Source organism: Myxocyprinus asiaticus, chromosome 14, assembly GCF_019703515.2.
Source record: "Myxocyprinus asiaticus isolate MX2 ecotype Aquarium Trade chromosome 14, UBuf_Myxa_2, whole genome shotgun sequence".
Taxonomy (NCBI): Eukaryota; Metazoa; Chordata; class Actinopteri; order Cypriniformes; family Catostomidae; genus Myxocyprinus; species Myxocyprinus asiaticus.
In genome coordinates this window covers 38,826,221-38,848,132 of record NC_059357.1, presented here as the reverse complement: position 1 = coordinate 38,848,132, position 21,912 = coordinate 38,826,221, and the positions used below count along the sequence as shown (strand labels likewise).

At 37.5% G+C, this 21,912-nt stretch overlaps 1 protein-coding gene across 7 annotated transcripts in view; it reads left to right on the top strand.

Annotated features, from left to right (window-relative positions):
* Window positions 1–522: 522 nt before the first annotated feature.
* The window catches only part of LOC127451631 (dynamin-2-like), an 84,281-nt gene continuing 62,891 nt past the window's right edge, over window positions 523–21,912 (top strand). For 6 of the 7 annotated variants that reach the window (XM_051716459.1, XM_051716456.1, XM_051716460.1 and 3 more), the window contains exon 1: window positions 523–952. In XM_051716459.1, the coding sequence (XP_051572419.1) occupies window positions 792–952 (161 nt within the window). In that variant the 5' untranslated portion in view covers window positions 523–791. The remainder of the gene's footprint in view (window positions 953–21,912) is intronic. The other variant, XM_051716457.1, reaches the window with a different exon arrangement.

The window sequence follows — 21,912 nt, the reverse complement described above, 5'->3', positions numbered from 1 at the left end:
ATTTATATTTAAGTTGTATTCTCTTTGTACTGGAAGCTTCTGTCACCATGACAAGTTCCTTGTGTGTGTAAGCAAACTTGGCAATAAATCTCATTCTGATCCTGATTCTGATTAACTTGTATTGAACCTGGAATATTCCTTTAATGTTATTCTCAAAAGAAAAAAGAAAAAATTTGATTTTTATTTGTCAAATTCATTATGAAAATGTAGTAAATTAGTATCAAAATACCGACTATATATATATATATATATATATATATATATATATATATATATATATATATAATTTATAAGGAAGTTCCTATGGTTATGAATTTATGTATGGTTATATATAAATATTTATTGAAATCAGTCTTTTGATTGAAACTAAATTGACATTTTTGCTGTCCAATAGCAACTCCTCCGCCTTTTGCGGCTAAAACGAAGGTTGAACCAATCGAAAGAAAGAACACACCAGGAAGCGCTCATGAGAGCCAATCAGATATCACGACAGTTGTTGACAGGAGGCGGGACTGGCGTCACCGGTGGAGGTCGGATGTCGCCTGACCGGATGATAGCGAGAAGTTTTGTTTCTTGAGTTTACGAATGATTGAGCCTCTGACCACTACACGAATCTTAATGCAAGCGCCGTAAAACGCATCACCTGACCGTTACTGAATGTTTTATGAGTAATTTGTCTTTGATAGACTGGACTGAAAGTGTTTGAAGGGTGGAAATTGAACACTTGACAGTAACCCGAGCTCCCTGCTGCTGCGAGCCCGTTCCTGAGCGCTGAGAGACGGCCAGAAACCATGGGCAACCGGGGGATGGAGGAATTGATCCCCCTGATCAATAAACTCCAAGATGCTTTCAGTTCCATTGGCCAAAGCTGTAACTTAGACCTGCCGCAGATCGCAGTGGTGGGAGGACAGAGCGCCGGAAAAAGCTCCGTGCTTGAAAATTTCGTCGGCAGGTTGGTTGCTACGTTACTCATTTCACAAACTCTCACCTCGCTACTTGTATCTGTATGCAACTTATTTGTGAGATAAACGCCTCAATCGTTGCGTTCCCAGCTGCGCGATCTATTCACTTACCTAGGGTGTCATTCACGAACGCGAGTTACGTAGTTGACGTAAGCGGACGCCCGTCGCCATTCATTGCAATGAAATGGGCGTAAGTGAGAGGGGAGCGCAATATGGGGAAGTTGGCGGCACATAGATGAAGTTACATAGCCGTAGTGTCCTTGAGAGCTTCAAAATACCAAAAAGGAAAATTAAAACCACGAAGATATCCATTGCTGTTTCACACCATTAAAGTAATTTCATCTTTCCTCTTTTGTTGTTTATTAAGTATTGTGTGTATACAAGGGAGAGTGAACGCCCCCCTGTCCTGTTCTCCCTGAAATGTTGATGTAACCACCTGTTTTGCAGTATTCATGGTCACTGACATGCCTGTGTCAGACCTCAAGCTCCAACACTGATAGGTATTGTCATTAAAGTCTTACTGAATCAGATCTGTTCATTCTCAGACAGGGAGAGGAAGTCTGACTTGGACAGAATATGATTTTAGCCATGATATGTCTCATTTTCTATTGGTCAGACAATAACATTCATTCTTAGACAGCAATAATGAAGACGGTAAGCTGCTTTTGCCAGTAAAAAAGTACAAACAAACATAAGATAGGAGTATTTGTATTTGATTTCTACAGACACCATATAGAGTACCCTAGCAACTCAAAAGATGCTTAAGATGAACATATTAGATAAGTGCCGCACAATTTAGTCAAAAATATTTAGATTATTTTGACAAATATTGGATTTACAATTTGAACTGCTATACGATAAACATCTCGTATTGCTGCTGCTTGAGTCATTTTGCCTCATAAAAGCCATGACAAATCCTCTAGCAGTCATGTCACTATTATGTTAGTTACTTCCTCGCCTCTATTATGCTTTTATGACAACTAGGAGCAAAGGGGCCTGGTGAATGACAGTACATGTCACACATCCACATGCTTGTACACATAACCTTGAGGAGATGTTCCTTTTACATCCGTTCTCCATAACGTAATATAGGTAGTGGCTGACCGATATATCGCTAAGGCCTTTAAATCGTCCGATGCTGACAATTTAAAAATACCAAATATCAGCCGATTTATCGGCCGCTGCAATATATATCAGGCAGCCACTACCTATATTTCTTTATGGATACATTTTCCTGTTTGCCCGATTGGTTTCTTAAAGGACAATTTCGGATTCAATAAAAGTTAAGCTCAATCGACAGCATTTGTGGTATAATAATGATAACCAAAAAAAAATTATTTGACTCGTCCCTACTTTTCTCTAAAAAAAAAAAAAAGGAAAAATGTTATGTCGTCATGGCAATTGGCTATAACTTTACAAAGAAAGGGTTAGTAAGTGATTTTATCACAAAAATCATGTTAAGACGCATATCCTTTATGTGTAGTGGCTGTACTTTTGTAACTGAATATTTTAACATTTACGAATTGGACGCATTCTCTTCCATTTTAAGTGCCTCTATGGAACCCAGATTTTAGCATTTTTTTAAATTTTTTTTTGCACGTACCACCCATGGTTCCTAGACTGCTGTGTGCACTGTTGTTATTAACTTATTCCTGATGTGTTAGCATACAATTACTTTATCTGCAAGCAATTACTAAAATGGGAAGACTAAATAGAAACTAGGAGAAACTAATATCTACCATCTAAAACACACACAATCGTATTCTTAAAAAATATGTATTTTTAAAATTATTTGTTATTGTTACATTTTTGCATTAAAGTTTGTGTAAATGTAATGCTTAATAAAAGTTAACAATTTATTTTTTTATCCCCTTTTTCTCCCAATTTGGAATGCCCAATTCCCACTACTTAGTAGGTCCTCGTGGTAGCGCGGTTACTCACATCAATCTGGGTGGCGGAGGACAAGTCTCAGTTGCCTCAGCTTCTGAGACTGTCAGTCTGTGCATCTTATCATGTGATTTGTTGTGCATGACACTGCGGAGACTCAGCATGTGGAGGCTCATGCTACTCTCCGTGATCCACGCACAACTTGCCACACTCCCCATTGAGAGCGAGAATCACTAATCGTGACCACGAGGAGGTTACTCCATGTGACTCTACCCTCCCTAGCAACCAGGCCAATTTGGTTGCTTAGGAGACCTGGCTGGAGTCACTCAGCACGCCCTGGATTTGAACTCGTGACTCCAGGGGTGGTAGTCAGCATCAATACTCGCTGATCTACCCAGGCCCCCAAAGTTAACAAATTTTGTAGACAATTTATGTAGATGTAATTTACTGTCATAATAAATTGTGTGATATATCGTCATTATAACCACCTGTCGTATACCCTGCTCTCTGGATATTGGCACCGGCCATTAAAAAACCCATATTGGTTGACCTCTAAATATAGGCCTACAGGGTTCCAGGGTTCCAAGTAATGGAAATCCTGGAAATATCATGGAATTCTGAAATTGTGTTCTTCAGGCCTGGAAAACCCTTACAAAAATTGAGTTCATGGCAAACTTGCCAAATCTTTCTGCAAATTCGCCACTGATTCTTTTCACATGCAACTTAGCTTTGCGGCAAACTTGCAGTAAATTTTTATTGTTGCCAAAGGTTTGCTGCAGGTTCACCACTACAGGAGAAGAGATGCAAACTTCTGGCATACATTTGCGGCAAATCACAAGCTCTTTTGCATGTGAAACTAATGAGCGGCAAATTTGTGGCTAGATTGCCAGAACTCAAGATTTGTTGCAAGGGAAGTCATGGACATTCATAAAATCTTAAAAGACTTAGAAAAGTCAAAGAAATTTCTAAAGTGAATATAGGTACATAACTAGTGATAGACCGATATATCGGCCACGCTGATTAATTGACCGATATTTGGCCATTTTGCCAATAACCAAAATTTAAGTGTTTGCTTGGCCGATAAACAGAAGTGTTAATGTTCCCTTGTTTTTGATTCACTTAAGAAATTTTGTGTACATGCTGTTGTATTTTGTATGTCAGCATTTATATCGGTCATTGACCAACATGCTCTCCAGCTATTGGTATCGGTATCGGCATCTGTCATTGAAAAACCCATATCGGTCGACCATTACTAATAACCTAATTGGTTTGAATGATTAACTGGCTAATTGTAATTAAATTTGAATTATCAACAAAAAAATCCTTATCCGTTAATCACAAATGACCAGAATGATCATGGACATTCATTGGTTGACATTATTTTACCCATTTTATAAACATTTTTTCTTGTTGGGACTATGGATGTCACAACAAGGGGATTTTAACAGGTTTTACACACACACACACACACACACACACACACACACACACACACACACACACACACACACACACTTACATAAATAACATGTTTGTGTATGAGAGTGCTATGGTTGTGATGGAGGCAGGGCTTGTCCTTGTGGAGATCAAAATGGTGTCACAGCGCTAGAAATAATCACAGTACGACACTGGAGGGAGGGCCCGCTCACCTGACACCTGACGGCTAATCAGGAATTTCTGGAAGCTCTCGTTTCTATTTACAGACTTTTAGTCCAACCAATTAATTTAGCTATTGTTACTTGCATGACGTTGATATTACACTTATCTGTATGTTCTAGTGCTACCATAATAGTTTTGTAAACTTAATTAGGCCTAGTCATTGTTTATTGGTCTTTAGTTCTAAGGCTGTAAGGCTCAAAGGAATAGTGTGCAGGCGGGTTTTCCAGGAATGGGCTGTGTCTCACAGATGTTGTAATGTGATGTCAGTCACTCTGGTTTATTATTGAGTGTTCTACAAGGGTGGATGAAGAAGTGCTGCTTAAACCCTAAAAAGCTTAAGGAATGTTTTTTAAGAAACATTAAGAACATTTAGAGAAAAATCTGCATTACAGTAAAATAGAGCTGTGGCACAGCGATTTAAAAAAAATTCAAATCAGCAAAAATAAAAGTCTTTACCGAGGGAGTACTACTTGCATCATGTATAAATACTTAATTTCATTAATATCTTATATCTAACAAAGTTACTGCACAACTTGCGCAACTTTTTTACTCTCATTTGGCGCTTGGTGAGTTTAATTTGGAACTTTATGTAGATAGATGTATATGTGTAGACAGGAAGAGTGAGTGTGCATCAAACGCACGCAGACAACCACAGAATTTGAATACAAAGCCTCTGATTCAGGAAGAGGCAGATAAACAGTGTCTGTTCAAATATTAAAACAAAAACCTTAGTTATTTAACACACTCTCTGACCTTCTGTTAGGGTTGTATCTGCCATGTTAACATTTAGACAGCTGGGAATTAACAAACAAAAGCACTATTCATCTCTCGGACACAATCTGACTGCAGTAAACATTAGTAAGTTACACATTAATTAGCCTAATCCATGTTGCATCTGTTTTTTTAAGGAATAGTTCTCTCAAAAATGAAAATTCTGTCATTATTTACTCACCCTCATGTCATTTCAGACCAGTAAACTGTTGTTTTTTGTGAACTCTTAGCACAGCTTTCCATACAATGTCAGTTCATTGTGACTACTTATGTCAAGCTCCAAAAATAACAAAACACATCATGAATACACCATAAAAGTAGCCCATACAACTCGAGCACTATATTCCAAGTCTTCTTAAAGAGCACCTATTATGGTTTTTCAAATATTACCTTCGTTGTAGCTGTTTGTGAATGTAAAAAAGTCTGCAAAGTTTCAAAAATCAAAGTGCACGACAAATGGAGTTATTGACTCCCAAACGAAAGAACCGATTCTGAACACCTGAAACGAGTCATTAGTAATTCCAGACTTACTTCCTGTACTAACCTACATAATTTGGTAACAAAAAACCTGCCTCTTGTCTGTTTACATGTACAGCCAGTGCACGCTGTTAGCCTGTTAGCTGTTAGCCTCTGCTAACCGGCTAACTCAAGTTATTGTCAAACTACATATAAACTTACCACTGAGAAACGTCCTGTTCTCGTGGTGCTTGCGATAGTGGTTCGGTTTGATCTTCCGATGTATCGCTATCGGACTCGGGCTCAAATTGGTAAGGTAAAACAGACATTTTTTCAGACGGAGCTGAAACTCGGATATGGTAGTGGGCGTTTCCTTTCCGACACGCGCTGTAAGCGGTAGACCAATCACAACAGACCGGGACATCTGACCAATCAGAGCAGAGTTGGCTCTCTGAAAGGAGGAGTTTAGAATGAATCCTTTAGAACGGATCATTGAACGAGTCGTTTTTGACACTGGGAAAAAAAGGTAATGCTGCAATTTAAATTTATGAGCAAATTAAAGTGTTTTTTGACCTTGGATGCATGTAAATCTATCGTATGAGACCTTTAAAATAAAATTAGGCACGTTTAAAAACAATAATAGGTGCACTTTAAGCCATATGTTAGCTTTGGGTGAGGAACAGACTGTAATTAAAGGTGTTATTCACTGATGTGATGAAGCTTTCTTCTAGCCCACATTCTTGACGCGACATGTTCAGTTACTATACATGCGAGATCCAATGTCAGTTTGGCATCAATAGCTGGGTTTCCATCCACATATTTTTATGCGAAGTTTGGGATATCACAAAAAAAATAAAATAAATGCTGGATGGAAATAAGATGCGAATAAAATCAACAAAATGCTCATAACAAAATATATATGATCGCTAGAGTAGGAAATATTTTTTATTCAATACGAATATGTGCAGAAACTGTGATAGAAACTAGAAGTAGATAGATATATCGGTTTTACCGATTAATCGGTGTCGATAGTTGCTTTTTGGAACTATTGGTTATCGGCAAAAAATCTATGCAGATAGTTGCCAATAGTTTTTTCATCATTTCAAAAAAAGAATCCCTGGAGTGTTTCAAGCTTGTTTATACTTAAAAGTAGGGATGGGCATTCATCAATAATTTGGTATTTGAATATTTATGCTCATAAAAAACGAATAATCAAATATTCTATTATTTAAATGAAGGTAATTAATGAGAAAGAGACGTTGTAAAATTATTTTACATAAAGTCATAAAGGTTGCAAGCTTCTAATTATATCCAAAACAAGCTTATATTATGTCCTGTTTTTTTTTATTTTTTTTTTTTTTAATATTTAAATGAGTAATGCGTGAAAAAAAGTATCGAATGAAAGCAAAAAGAAGAAAAAGAAACCACAAATGAAGTAGACTGACGCAGTTAACGAATATAAACACTTGACATATAATAGTTATGTTTATATTGTATCTCATGTTTTTGTTGAGAAAAACAAGCATATCCACATGCTCAGCAAACTATACTCATTTATACACACCAATTTAAATGATGGAATGTCCCTCCGCTAGCAAAGTCTTTCTCGGATGCCATGTTTGTTGTTTACAGAAGCGTCACGGGGATTACGTTGCTACAGGGATGCTGCTTTCTGACGAGCTGCACATATATGGGAGTAAAGTGTACACCGCTTATCCAGTACATTTAAACAGGAACCCAGCTTTCTCGCAATAAGCCACATTCTCAAAATAACTCGCTTGTTTGGTGTCCATCTAAACGTACTGACAGAGCGGTTTGCTCATCAAATGTGATCAACTTGTGATCAACTTATGTCCACACTCAACAGCGCCACCCAGTGCATTCTGTTATAACTGCCAGTTTTACTTTGTGTGTTCAGGATTTAACATGCATCTCACATGGCCAGCAAAGCAAAACGTAACAAATTTAGATTAGTATTTTTACTTTTTGCAGAACGAATACTCGAATATTCAACTACTCGTGCACATCCTAGTTACCGCGTTATGCACCAAATCTTCATTTTTTTCTGGGTATTATTGGGATTTTGGTTGAACAAACTGCATCTGAGGTTTTATTCATTTTGGACTCTTTCTCTTTGCCCACCATAATAAAGAAAGAATAAGACATTTTTTTTACATTTATAAATTGATTTTAAGAGTTATCGGCCGATTAATAGGTTATCGGCCTTTCGACCACTAATAGAAACACATTTACCTTTAAGACATAAGGCATCTGCCGCTAAACGCTAGCAAACATGATGTTTTATCTGTGCGCTCTAAACAGCAAGACTAGTGATAGAACGATATATCGGCCAAACCAATTAATCCGATAACCGTGTTTGCTTGAAAGTGAAGTGTTAACTTTCCCTTGTGTCAGTTCCAAAATCTACCAATAGATTTGTCAATGGATAGTCAACACTTTCTGTTTTTTAAGGTTTTTTCTTTTCAATTTTCTGCAAATTTGAGTAAATGCTAAAAATTTTATAAAATGTGTGTACATCTGATTTGCTGTTGTTAAATTGTATTATGTTTATTGGCAATTATACCAGCTTTTGGCCAATAGTGCTTTTTAGACCTTTGCATCGGTCACTGAAAAACCTACATCGGTCAACCACTAATATGGACTACTTTGATGTTGCTTTTTTTAATTCTGTCTTCAATGGAAAAATTAAAGATATATGGGCGAGAATAATGACTGATGTTTCATTTTTGGGGTAGCTGGTTCATTCTATTATTTAGGGTACATTCAGTGCCCATTGATGATAATTATATATTTTCTAACCATTTTCTTCAGAAATATCCCATTTTATCCATTAAGGGAAAGCATGTTACAATATCACACAAACATTTTGTGCACCCCATGTTTCATTTTGCTTGAAATTTCCAAGATGTTTCTTAATTGCGAGTTTTTGCATTGTCCGTTTTTAAAGTGAGTGGGTCTTAAGTTCAAAATAATGAATAATTTTTTTTGTCACCATTATCTATATTTTATTTTTAAATTCTAAACACTTCAGAAAAATAGCCTTTTTTAGATTGAGTTTGACATTTTAATAAAGAAAATATCTTATTTTACTCGTGTCCACAAAAGTTCTGTCAACTATGTTACGAAAAAAGCACCCCCCTTCAACCAAAATATTGTGTATCCCAAAAGCATGTGACTAGCATCATGTGATTTCATTTTCCTCTATGGGGGACATTTTGATCACATAATGGCAATGTCCTTTAATTTTTTTCAATATCTTAACTACTTTAGCATATTGTCAAGTAGTATATTAATTGACTGTCAACTATGTTGGGTACATTGTAATGGTTTGCAATATTTTTATGATTTTAACTAAAATATATATTCAAATTTGAGGTTAACCTGATCAAGAAAATGACATGTTGTTGGCCAGACAAGGCCTACCATTGAACTTATGAGTCAAAATGGGGGAATTGTCAACTCTGTTACGTTAAATATGTAACCTTTTAGGGCCTATTCTTGTGTAACATAGATGACGTGACCCTACTGTGTCCACTGATGTGAACTGATGATGATGAATTATTGTCAATAGATCAGTGTTTTTTTTGTTTTGTTTTTTTTTTCAGAATTTAAGCCTGTATATGTCAGAGGACACTGAGGGTGTGTGTGCCCTTGTGCATGTGTATGCATGTGAATCATGATGATAAGGGACATTTAATTGATTTTACAAAATTAACTAGATATCGTTCCTTGCAAGTTATATAGAGATCTTCCTATGTATATGGTGTCATTGTATTTTGTGAAAAACAAACAAACAGGATATTGCAGTTTCAATCATTTTACTTAACTGTCAACTATTTTACACCTGATTTTACACCTTTTTTACATTTCAAATAACAAGATTGCACCTTCTGGTATCCTTCAAGGTATATTTTACATCCACAAAGGTTAGAGTTTTGCATAACATCTCTTAAAACTACCAACATTATATTTAAGGCATATTTATGAAAAAAAATGTTACTGTCACTAGTGACCATGCTGAAAATATCACATGAATATCTGCAAAAACATAAAATTCTTAAAATAATTTTAAAAGAATTATTGCACATATGGCAGAATAGAAAAAAGAACCCTTAATTGTGTGTGTTACTTGAAGTTTAGCATTTAATCAGTCTCTGTAATGGCATACAGTTTGCCCGTAACATAGTTGACAAACTCACTAGGGAAAACATCCTTTCCCTTGTAATATCAAAAAGGTGTTTGATGCTTAAGCTTTGCAACTAATAGATATGTTACACTGAAGAAATACATTAAACCAATAGTTGCTTTATTTAGAACCACTTTGTTTTTGTTATTTTTTTGTTGACTTGAAATGTACCCCCAATTATAGAATGAGCCAACTATTCCTTTAATGTTTTCAACATGTCAAGTCACATGGGACTAATGTTGAGATTGTTGGTCAGATTTCGTCTTGCAGAACTGGATTTTCAAGATCGATTGGTGGTTTTACACTTTGAAAGAGACCAGTGCCTCCATCTTGGCTGTTTATTGTGGGGCTGATGTCATTGTTCTGCGTGACTTTCACTATCTGCCTTTGCTGGCTGCTTTAGGAGGGGCTGTTGTTCAGTTTGCTGTGTTCACTATGGGAGGAGTTTGAAAAACCTTGTGAAAAGCAGATAATGCCAAGCAGGTTTTGTGTCAAATTTGCTGAGGAAACTGAATCCATAAATTATTAATTGGTGGAGACAAAAAGTTGAAAATGTTTTTTTTGGTATTGCATATGTTGTTTATTGTAAGTCAAGTATTTCCAACAATTTATACCTTTAAGAACTGGTGCAGACCCTTACAAAAAAGAACAATGGTGGTACATGTTACAGCAATGGTATCAGATGGTACTTTGATTATAGCTCTAAATGATTACAATTTTAGTGTACCATGATATTTAAAGAATTCTTCAAAGAAGACCATGATAGTATAATGGTACATCAAATCCATAATTTGAAACAAACAAGGAAAATCCTTTCAATGAGTGAACTCTGCTGAGGTGCGGTGTGTCCTGGAGTCATGCAGTCATATTTTGTATAATGAGAGCAGCCGATAAGCCCACTTTTCTGAGACTCATGCTGAGTGTAGCTGAAAAGAGACAAGCTCTGTCTCTCTCTTTCCACTCTCTCTGCATTCACTTTGCAGTTCTGCATGCATAATGGATGAAATGATACACAATCTGCTCAGCCTCCTCTATCATTTACAGCACATGAATAATGGACAGCCGCCCACCTGCCTATTTGCACTGGAAATAAGTGAGCGTATGTGAACAACAGAGATAGAACTAGAGAAATGGGCCTTCTGAAGTCCAATAGCATATTGTTTCCTGTGGTCAAGTCATTTTTATTTGTATAGCGCTATTCACAACTCGCATCGTTTCAAAGCAGCTTTACAGGAAATCATGCTTTAAAAAAAAAAAAAATGAAACTGTAATATCTATAATGTCTTACAGTGATCATTGAGTAGTTTGATTAAATATAATTGTAAAATGTGTATAGAAATTAAATAATAATTGTATTTAGAACCCCTGTGAGCAAGTTGAAGGCGACTGTGTAAAGGAACACAAAACTCTATAGTGTTATAGTATATGTTGGTGAATGGTAGAGCCTGACCGATATGGGATTTTTGAGACCGATACCGATTTTAGTGAGGGAAAATTCACCGATTACCGATATGGTGGCCGATATATTTAATTTTTGAGCTGGGATGAAAACAGACCTTTTCCATGTGGATTTTTCACCGATTTTGCACCGATATGACTATGCAAAGGTACTCAGAAGGCTGCTTTCTTAAACAAATATTTTTATCAAAGAATATTTGACATTATTATTATTATACATTGTCAACAAATTCTAGAAATGAACACTGAGAAAATAAAGAATAAATAAAAGAAAATAAATAGATAAATAAACATCAGTACTGTTTAGTATCAGTCAAATGCTGACTACATTAATACTGCCGAGTCAAAATAAACAGATAAGCAGCGGTGTTACACCATATTCTGCTATACAAGTTCAGGGGAAACTTTCAACGGTGGAAAACCAGACTTTTAAATATTACATTTTATAAATGCAACGACGAATTGTTCGGTTGAAGGGGGTACCATACTGTGAATCCTGAACAAAACAGTTTGGTGAATACATGTTTACACATTAGCTTCCACTCAGCTGACAACAATAGCCTAGTTTCCATCCACTTTTCGCGCTATTTTGTTATCTACAAAGTGAAAATGCGTAATTTTTTTGCGAAATTTGCTGTCTTCTGCCTGTTTCCATTCAAATGGCCTTTTATCGCTAAAAATGGTGTGCATGATGACGTCATGCCTAAAAAACACTTTGTCGCATAAGTTTTGGTTTATCGCAAAAGAAATCTGCCCTTAAGCCGTTTTCATACAGAAATATGTTTATCGCTGATTCGCCTCCCAGATGTCCTTAATTTTTTTCCTCTGAAGTTTTAGTAAAATGGGGAGAGTATTGAGACAATTCATTGAAATTAGACAGCTAACTGTCATTTTAATTTCACAAATAAACGCAATCAGAAGATGAGGAATTGCAATCAAAAGGGAACAGTTGCCCTTCTGATAGGACTGTAATATCGGTCCTGATGTTGCGCCTAACATAGGTTGCCATCGGTTCCGACCCGAAAGCAAATCGTCATGGCCCTGTTCAAGCTGGCAACCTGCACCAAGTAGTGGGGAAATTTTCGGTCTAAGTATAATGACCATCCATCGACGTGTATATGCTGTGTGCACAGCTATTAAAGAAAAACTGATGCAGTGTAATATTAGGGTTTACATATGATACATTCCTGATATTCAATAGGCTATTTTGAACAATCATCTAAAGCATTGCCATCACAACTGCATTATGTCCCGTATATTTGTCCCACAACTTTTAATGACCAACTGAACTTGATTATCATCTAAAATTAATTTTAGCATCATAATGCAATTTACATTTTCTGAAGAAGCTCAACAAATGCGATCCGAGGTAAAGAGGCTTAGGTTTAAAATATTTAAACATTTTAAAATGTTCAAAAGCTGGTTTTCTGAAAGTGAACTCCGCATTGGACAAATAGTTCTGATAGTTTATAGTCTTGAAGTGTAGACAATGTCATTCAGCCGACTTTATTCGTCTACAGAACAGGGTATGGCTAATTTAAGTTTGTGTAAAGAAAAGGAATATATAGGTCCAAAAATATGTATGTATTTCACAAACTAGTAACTTACTGAGACACCGTTTAACTCCGCCCTGTCTGCAGAGCCACCATCAGCTCAGAGTCAGCTCTGTAAACAATGGAGTCGGAGCACGCTCTGCTGGACAAACTACGCTATGACACCAATTCTAAAGCATTGTTTTCTGCATTATATGTTCTGAAAAAAGTTTTCATATTGGTGCATATCGGTAAAGTATACGCCGATACCGATATATTGGTGAAAGGCTAATATCGGCCGATAATATCGGTTGGGCACTAGTTAATGGAGAAAAATAACCTTGGGAGAAACCAGGCTCACTGTGGGGGCCAGTTGCCCTCTGGCTAAACAACATGAATATAATGCCAATATTAGTTATTTGTGTGCAGTGCAAGTCATGGTTTTAAATGTGTAAATTAAGCGTTAAGGTCCATTGTTTAAAATAATAATAATTATTTATATATATATATATATATATATATATATATATATATATATATATATATGTGTGTGTGTGTGTGTGTGTGTGTGTGTGTGTGTGTGTGTGTGTGTGTGTGTGTGTGTGTGTATTTTTTATTTATTTTTTATTTTTTTTACTGTAAGATTAATGACTAATGTCTTTGAAGTCCATCCTGGATTAACTGCAGAAGTGTACATAGATGCAATTGTCCTTTGTTAGTTGGCTGATGAAGGCTTTTGTTGGTGATTAGTTGATAGTTCATGTATTCCATTTCAAGAGTGTAGTCCATCAGTAAACAAAAGTGATAATGAGGAGGTGCATCGCAGTTCAACCTGCAGGTCATTTCGATGAGGTTTGGTGGGGTCCATCCTAAGTCCAAGGTTCAGGCTGTGGCATATGAAGTATCCGATGTCTTACAGTTGGAGTTGGCATCAGTTCATCCTCTGAAGTAAAAAAACTTAAGTGATGTCTGGCTAGCACTGGCTGTAGTTTGTCGTCATCTCTCAGCAACACGTGGCAGTGAAGTCCGACACCAAGCAGGAATGGAGCTGGATCTTGCAGGCTCTGGTAACCTTGGGATAAGACATGGATACAAATAGAATAATATTAGCGTAGATGCCATTCAATTTTATGTAGAGTTATAGAATATGATGGATGTTTCTGGTTCCGGCAGACCTAACTAAAGCAGCCTAATTGTGAGTTGATGGATAAATTAGGTGTATGTCTGGCTAAATAGATGAGTCTTTAGTCTAGACTTAAACTGAGTGAGAGTGTCTGCATCCTGAACAGTGGGAGACTATTCCATAGTTTATGAGCCAAGTATAAAAAGGATCTACCTCCTTTTGTGGAATTTGATATTCTAGGAACTATTAACAAGCCAGAATTATGTGATCGTAATGAACGTGACGGAATATAGCGTGGTAGAAGGTCACTTAAATACTGTGGAGCTAGACCATTCAAAGCTTTGTACGTAGTTAACAGAATTTTAAAATGAATACGGAATTTAACAGGTTGCCAATATAATGACGATAAAATTGGGCTAATATGATCATATTTCTTCGTTCTAGTCAGCACTCTGGCAGCTACATTTTGAACCAATTGAAGTTTATTTATTGAACTTGCTGGACATCTTCCCAGTAATGCATTACAATAATGTAGTCTTGAGGTCATGAACGCATGAATTTGTTTTTCGGCATCAGCAACAGAGAGCATGTGTCGTAATTTAGAAATATTTCTCAGGTGGAAGAATGCTGTTCTACAAACACTGGAAATTAGATTTTCAAAGGACAGATTGGTATCAAATATAACACCTAAGTTCTTTGCTGAAGAAGATGATGTAACAGTACATCCATCGAGAGTCTAATTATATTTTAGCGGTTTATTTTTAGAGGTTTTTGGTCCAATCATTAGTACCTCTGTTTTGTCGGAATTGAGTAGAAGGAAATTTCTGGCCATCCAATCTTTAATATCATTTATACAATCTGCTAATTTGGAGAATTGTGAATTTTCGCTGGGTTTAGGAGAAATATAAAGTTGGGTATCAAAGGCATAACAGTGGAACTTATTCCATGATTCCTGATAATATTTTCCAGGGGAAGAATGTATAAGGAGAAAAGCAGATGTCCTAAAACTGATCCCTGTGGCACTTCATACTTTTGTTTGATTTGACAATTCCTCATTTACATAGACAAAGTGTTAGCGGTCTGATAAGAAGGACCTAAACCATGCTAATGCAAGTCCACTATTGCCAACATACAGTTGTGCTCAAAAGTTTGCATACCCCGGGCAGAAATTGTGAAATTTTGGCATTGATTTTGAAAATATGATTGATCATGCAAAAAAACTTTTATTTAAAATAGTCTTTTATTTAAGGATAGTGATCATATGAAGCCATTTATTATCACATAGTTGTTTGGCTTCTTTTAAAATCATAATGATAACAGAAATCACCCAAATGGCCCTGATCAAAAGTTTACATACCCTTGAATGTTTGGCCTTGTTACAGACACACAAGGTGACGCACACAGGTTTAAATGGCAATTAAAGGTTAATTTCCCACACCTGTGGCTTTTTAAATTGCAATTAGTGTCTGTGTATAAATAGTCAATGAGTTTGTTAGCTCTCACTTGGATGCACTGAGCAGGCTAGATACTGAGCCATGGAGAGCAGAAAAGAAATGTCAAAAGACCTGCGTAACAAGGTAATGGAACTTTATAAAGATGGAAAAGGATATAAAAAGATATACAAAGCCTTGAAAATGCCAGTCAGTACTGTTCAATCACTTATTAAGAAGTGGAAAATTGTGGGATCTATTGATACCAAGACAGGGTCAGGTAGACCAAGAAAGATTTCAGCCACAACTGCTGTTGACTGCTGAACTACAAAGAAATATCCACAGGTAACCTCAGGAGAAATACAGGCTGCTCTGGAAAAAGATGGTGTGGTTGTTTCAAGGAGCACAATACGACGATACTTGAACAAAATGAGCTGCATCGTGGAGTTGCCAGAAAGAAGTCTTTACTGCGCCAATGCCACAAAAAAGCCTGATTACAATATGCCCAACAACACCTTGACATGCCTCATTGCTTCTGGCACACTGTAATTTGGAGTGACGAGACCAAAATAGAGCTTTATGGTCACAACCATAAGCGCTATGTTTGGAGAGGGGTCAACAAGGCCTGTAGTGAAAAGAATACCATCCCCACTGTGAAGCATGGTGGTGGCTCACTGATGTTTTGGGGGTGTGTGAGCTCTAAAGGCACAGGGAATCTTGTGAAAATTGATGGCAAGATGAATGCAGCATGTTATCAGAAAATACTGGCAGACAATTTGCATTCTTCTGCACGAAAGCTGTGCATGGGATGCTCTTGGACTTTCCAGTATGACAGTGACCCTCAGCACAAGGCCAAGTTGACCCTCCAGTGATTACAGCAGAAAAAGTTGAAGGTTCTGGAGTGGCCATCACAGTCTCCTGACCTTAACATCATTGAGCCACTCTGGGGAGATCTCAAACGTGCGGTTCATGCAAGACAACCAAAGACTTTGCATGACCTGGAGGCATGTTGCCAAGACGAATGGGCAGCTATACCACCTGCAAGAACTATTACAAAAGATTGCACGCTGTCATTGATGCTAAAGGGGGCAATACACAGTATTAAGAACTAATGGTATGCAGACATTTGAACAGGGGTAATTTCATTTTTTTCATTGTTGCCATGTTTTGTTTTATGATTGTGCCATTCTGTTATAACCTACAGTTGAATATGAATCCCATAAGAAATAAAAGAAATGTGTTTTGCCTGCTCATTCATGTTTTCTTTAAAAATGGTTCATATATTACCAATTCTCCAAGGGTATGCAAACTTTTGAGCACAACTGTAATTCTCCAGCCTATTCATGAGGATGTCATGATCTGTGGTGTCGAAGGCAGCACTAAGATCTAAAAGCACTAGAAGAGAAATGTAGCCGCAATCAGATGATAAGAGCAAGTAATTTGTAACTCTGATAAGTGCAGTCTCTGTACTGTGATGGGGCTTAAATCCTGACTGAAATTGTTCATACGTTCCATTTCTCTGTAGAAATGGACATAGTTGGGAGGACACTACCTTTTCTAGTATTTTTGACATAAATGGTAGATTTGAAATCAGTCTGTAATCATAAAAAAATCCTCCATGTGCAGCAATGACAGCTTTGCAGATCCTTGGCATTCTAGTTGTAAGTTTGTCCAGATACTCAGGTGACATTTCACCCCACACTTCCTGTAGCATTTGCCATAGATGTGGCTGTCTTGTCGGGCACTTCTCACGCACCTTACAGTCTAGCTGATCCCACAAAAGCTCAATGGGGTTAAGATCCATAACACTCTTCCAATTATCTATTGTCCAATGTCAATAATACAATGCAGGCTTGTAGTTCTAGCTCTGCTTCATTGGTCCATCTCTTTACAGTCCTTACTACAGGGTTAGCAGATTTAAATTTCTGTCTGTAGGTTGGAAGAAGATGAACCAGACAGTGATCAGATAGTCCCAAAACTGCTGTAGGAACAGAGCGATATACATCCTTTATTGTTGTGTAGCAGTGATCCAGTATATTTCTGTCTCTGTTTGGGCATGTAATGTGCTGTTTTGTATTGGGCAGTTGACGTGTGAGGTTTGCTTTGTTAAAATCCTCAAGAATAATTATAACTGAGTCCGGGTATTGTTGTTCCATGTCTGTGATTTGATCAGTCAGCTGTTGCAGCGCGGCATTCAAACACGCATTTGGCACGATATACACACTCACCAGAATAAACGAGGAAAACTCCCGTGGCGAGTAGAAAGGCTTACAGTTAATAAAGAGCGCTTCCAAATTAGGACAGCACATCTTCTTTAACGTTGTTACATCTGTACACCAACTTTCATTGATGTAAAAGCATGGTCCACCACCTCTCATTTTCCCCATTAACTCGGCGATGCGATCCGCTCTGAACAGCTTAAAGCCCGGCAGATGTAACGCGCTGTCCAGAATGGCTTCACTCAGCCAGGTTTCTGTGAAGCACAAAGCAGCAGAGGTTGAAAAGTCCTTGTTATACAGGGCTCGAAATTAACTTTTTTACTTGGTAGCACTGGTGCTCCCAACTTCAAAAAGTTAGGAGCACCAGCAAAAATTTAGGGGCACCCACCGAAAATTAAGGAACACCACAACTACAATTTATATAATACTAAATAGGCTATGTATTTAAAAAAAAAAAAAAACATCCTCACCATCAGCATTGGCGTGTTCGACCTCAACATGTCCGACGAGGATGTTTGTGGGCTGTCCATCAAGCAGGATGCAGACATACACTATCACACACTCCTTGACAGACAGGTCAGTGTCTCCATCAGTGATGAATGAGATGTACTGAGCTGACGATACTTTAACTGCGGTGTCCTCGCGGATGGTATCTGCTATCACGCCAATGATATGGGCACATGTCATTTGCGTACGTCATGTTGATCTCAACGCCGTTCATTTTCATGAGCTGCAACATGGGTTTAAATTTAGTGAAGGCGAGCTCTTCTTTGGCGATGGTGTAGGCGGTTAAATTTCATGTTCAGCTCTGCCAATTGAGCGGAACGTCCGGCAGCATCCTGATGATTAAAAGCTTCAACAATCGAACCTGATCCTGAATTCTTTGCCACACACTTGTCCCGGCATTTCTTGTGCTTGGTCTCTCCCCGTGTTTAATCAAGCTCTTGTGCTTAAAATGTGTGGATTCAGTGGCGAACGCAGTGTTACCTGCAACCTCTGTCCCACAGGCTTTACAGTGAATGCAGTGCATTGAGCCATTTTCATAGCAGAGCCATTCGAAGTCTTTCAGCCACTCTCTCCGAAAACTGTAAGCTTTCTTTTCCGCTGGTGGATCCACATTCACCACATGATCGCCATCACCAACTCCAAGAGTTACATTATCTGTAACTTAGGCGGCTTACAAAATAAATCTGTGTTCTTTTCATCTTCTCTCTTCAGCTCTTTACATTTTGCACGCTAAATAGCTCCCTGTCACGTGACAACGGAGCACGGTGAAAGGGAGTGATTGATGGCTAATATTAACCAATCTAAAATCTGCATTAAAGTTAAGAATGTAAAGATGAAGTTGAATTGGTTATGTAATGTTGAATAGAACGGTGGACCGGTCACTGTATCAGCTCACAGCAGGCACATAGTGCAGTAATTAGCGAACGTTTTGTAGAGAAGTGAAAACAGGTTGCACCACAACAGTTATTTGCACTCGCACAAATGCTCCCAAATATATTTTGAGGTCACACAGATTAAATTTCGGGAGCATATGTGACCAAAATGGTCGCAATTTCGAGCCTTGTGTATATACAGTGGTGTGAAAAAGTGTTTGCCCCCTTCCTGATTTCTTATTTTTTTGCATGTTTGTCACACTTAAATGTTTCAGATCATCAAACAAGTTTAAATATTAGTCAAAGATAACACAAGTAAACACAAAATGCAGTTTTTAAATGAAGGTTGTTATTATTAAGGGAAAACAAAATCCAAACCTACATGGCCCTGTGTGAAAAAGTGTTTGCCCCACCTGTTAAAACATAACTTAACTGTGGTTTATCACACCTGAGTTCAGTTTCTCTAGCCACACCCAGGCCTGATTACTGCCACACCTGTTCTCAATCAAGAAATCACTTAAATAGGACCTGCCTGACAAAGTGAAGTAGACCAAAAGATCTTCAAAAGCTAGACATCATGCCGAGATCCAAAGAAATTCAGGAACAAATGAGAAAGAAAGTAATTGAGATCTATCAGTCTGGAAAATATTATAAAGCCATTTCTAAAGCTTTGGGACTCCAGAGAACCACAGTGAGAGCCATTATCCACAAATGGCAAAAACATGGAACAGTGGTGAACCTTCCCAGGAGTGGCTGGCCGACCAAAATTACCCCAAGAGCGCAGCGACGACTCATCCAAGAGGTCACAAAAGACCCCACAACAACATCCAAAGAACTGCAGGCCACACTTGCCTCAGTTAAGGTCAGTGTTCATGACCCCACCATAAGAAAGAGACTGGGCAAAAATGGCCTGCATGGCAGAGTTCCAAGACGAAAACCACTGCTGAGCAAAAAGAACATTAAGGCTCGTCTCATTTTCGCCAGAAAACATCTTGATGATCCCCAAGACTTTTGGGAAAATACTCTGTGGACTGACGAGACAAAAGTTGAACTTTTTGGAAGGTGTGTGTCCCATTACATCTGGCGTAAATGTAACACCGCATTTCAGAAAAAGAACATCATACCAACAGTAAAATATGGTGGTGGTAGTGTGATGATCTGGGGCTGTTTTGCTGCTTCAGGACCTGGAAGACTTGCTGTGATAAATGGAACCATGAATTCTGCTGTCTACCAAAAAATCCTGAAGGAGAATGTCCGGCCATCTGTTCGTGACCTCAAGCTGAAGCGAACTTGGGTTCTGCAGCAGGACATTGATCCAAAACACACCAGCAAGTTCACCTCTGAATGGCTGAAGAAAAACAAAATTAAGACTTTGGAGTGGCCTAGTCAAATGCTGTGGCATGACCTTAAAAAGGCTGTTCATGCTCGAAAACCCTACAATGTGGCTGAATTACAACAATTCTGCAAAGATGAGTGGGCCAAAATTCCTCCACAGCGCTGTAAAAGACTCATTGCAAGTTATCGCAAATGCTTGATTGCAGTTGTTGCTGCTAAGGGTGGCCCAACCAGTTATTAGGTTTAGGGGGCAATCACTTTTTCACACAGGGCCATGTAGGTTTGGATTTTGTTTTCCGTTAATAATAACAACCTTCATTTAAAAACTGCATTTTGCATTTACTTGTGTTATCTTTGACTAATATTTAAACTTGTTTGATGATCTGAAACATTTAAGTGTGACAAACATGCAAAAAAATAAGAAAACAGGAAGGGGGCAAACACTTTCACACCACTGTATATTAGGGGTTTAATGGTTCAAATTTGTCACGGTTTGGTTTTTATCACGGTTTTAGGGTCACAGTTTCGGTATGGTTCGGTATTTGTTGTGTTCAGGGGAGAAAAAAAATATTACTGCCAAATAGGGCTGGGTGATACATCGATAACCCACGACATAATCGCGATGATTTTGCTGCCGATGTAAAATTCAACAATATTGTGATGATTTTAATGAGCCTTTTATTTGGCATCAGTAGACTAATTTTACGATCCTTCAGTGCTGGATAATTAATCAAAATAACATCAAAATAGAGATATGACCATATGTGATTGCCAAAGGCTGCGATTAAAGACACCTGCATTGAAGTACTGCAGGTTCAAGCGTTTGCACAATTCCAAACATTAGTAACAACTATTAAGTTATTATACAAATCTACAAACATGGAACAGTAGAGTTTGACAGCAGTTCACAAGGTGCGAAACTCATAACTGTCAAACAAATATGTCCCTTTTCCTTTTCATAATAAAAGCTCTTGGTAAAGGTGAAATGAACACAACTGCATGCAGCGTCAAAATAAAAACCCCAGATTAAGGTGAAGTAAATGGGACAGAAATATTTTTATTTATCTTTAACAAATCTTATCCTGAAAATAATAATAATCCAGTATTATATTATAATAATAAACTTGACTGGGTTCCACAGTAATAATTTAGTATGATGCAATATTCATCTGTTTTCCAAAAAATTTAGTGTAGTAGTTTTTGCACACCTTGTTCATTCAGAAAGAAATATGTTTAAGTAAAAAGATATGAAGGTGAATACGATTTTTATTAAGCTTCCATATATGATTGTATGTTAAACATAAGTATAAACGTGCAAATTAATGAAAATGATTACTCTCCCTTGTTTTAATTTAGTGAAAAACTGTGGGAAACATGCCTTCATCATTTTTAAATAGATTTCTATTTAATTCTACATGGCTACAATGGCTGTTTAAATGAAATGATGGTTCCTTTGATAGAAAAATACAAAATAAACGTAAAAAATACAACTTT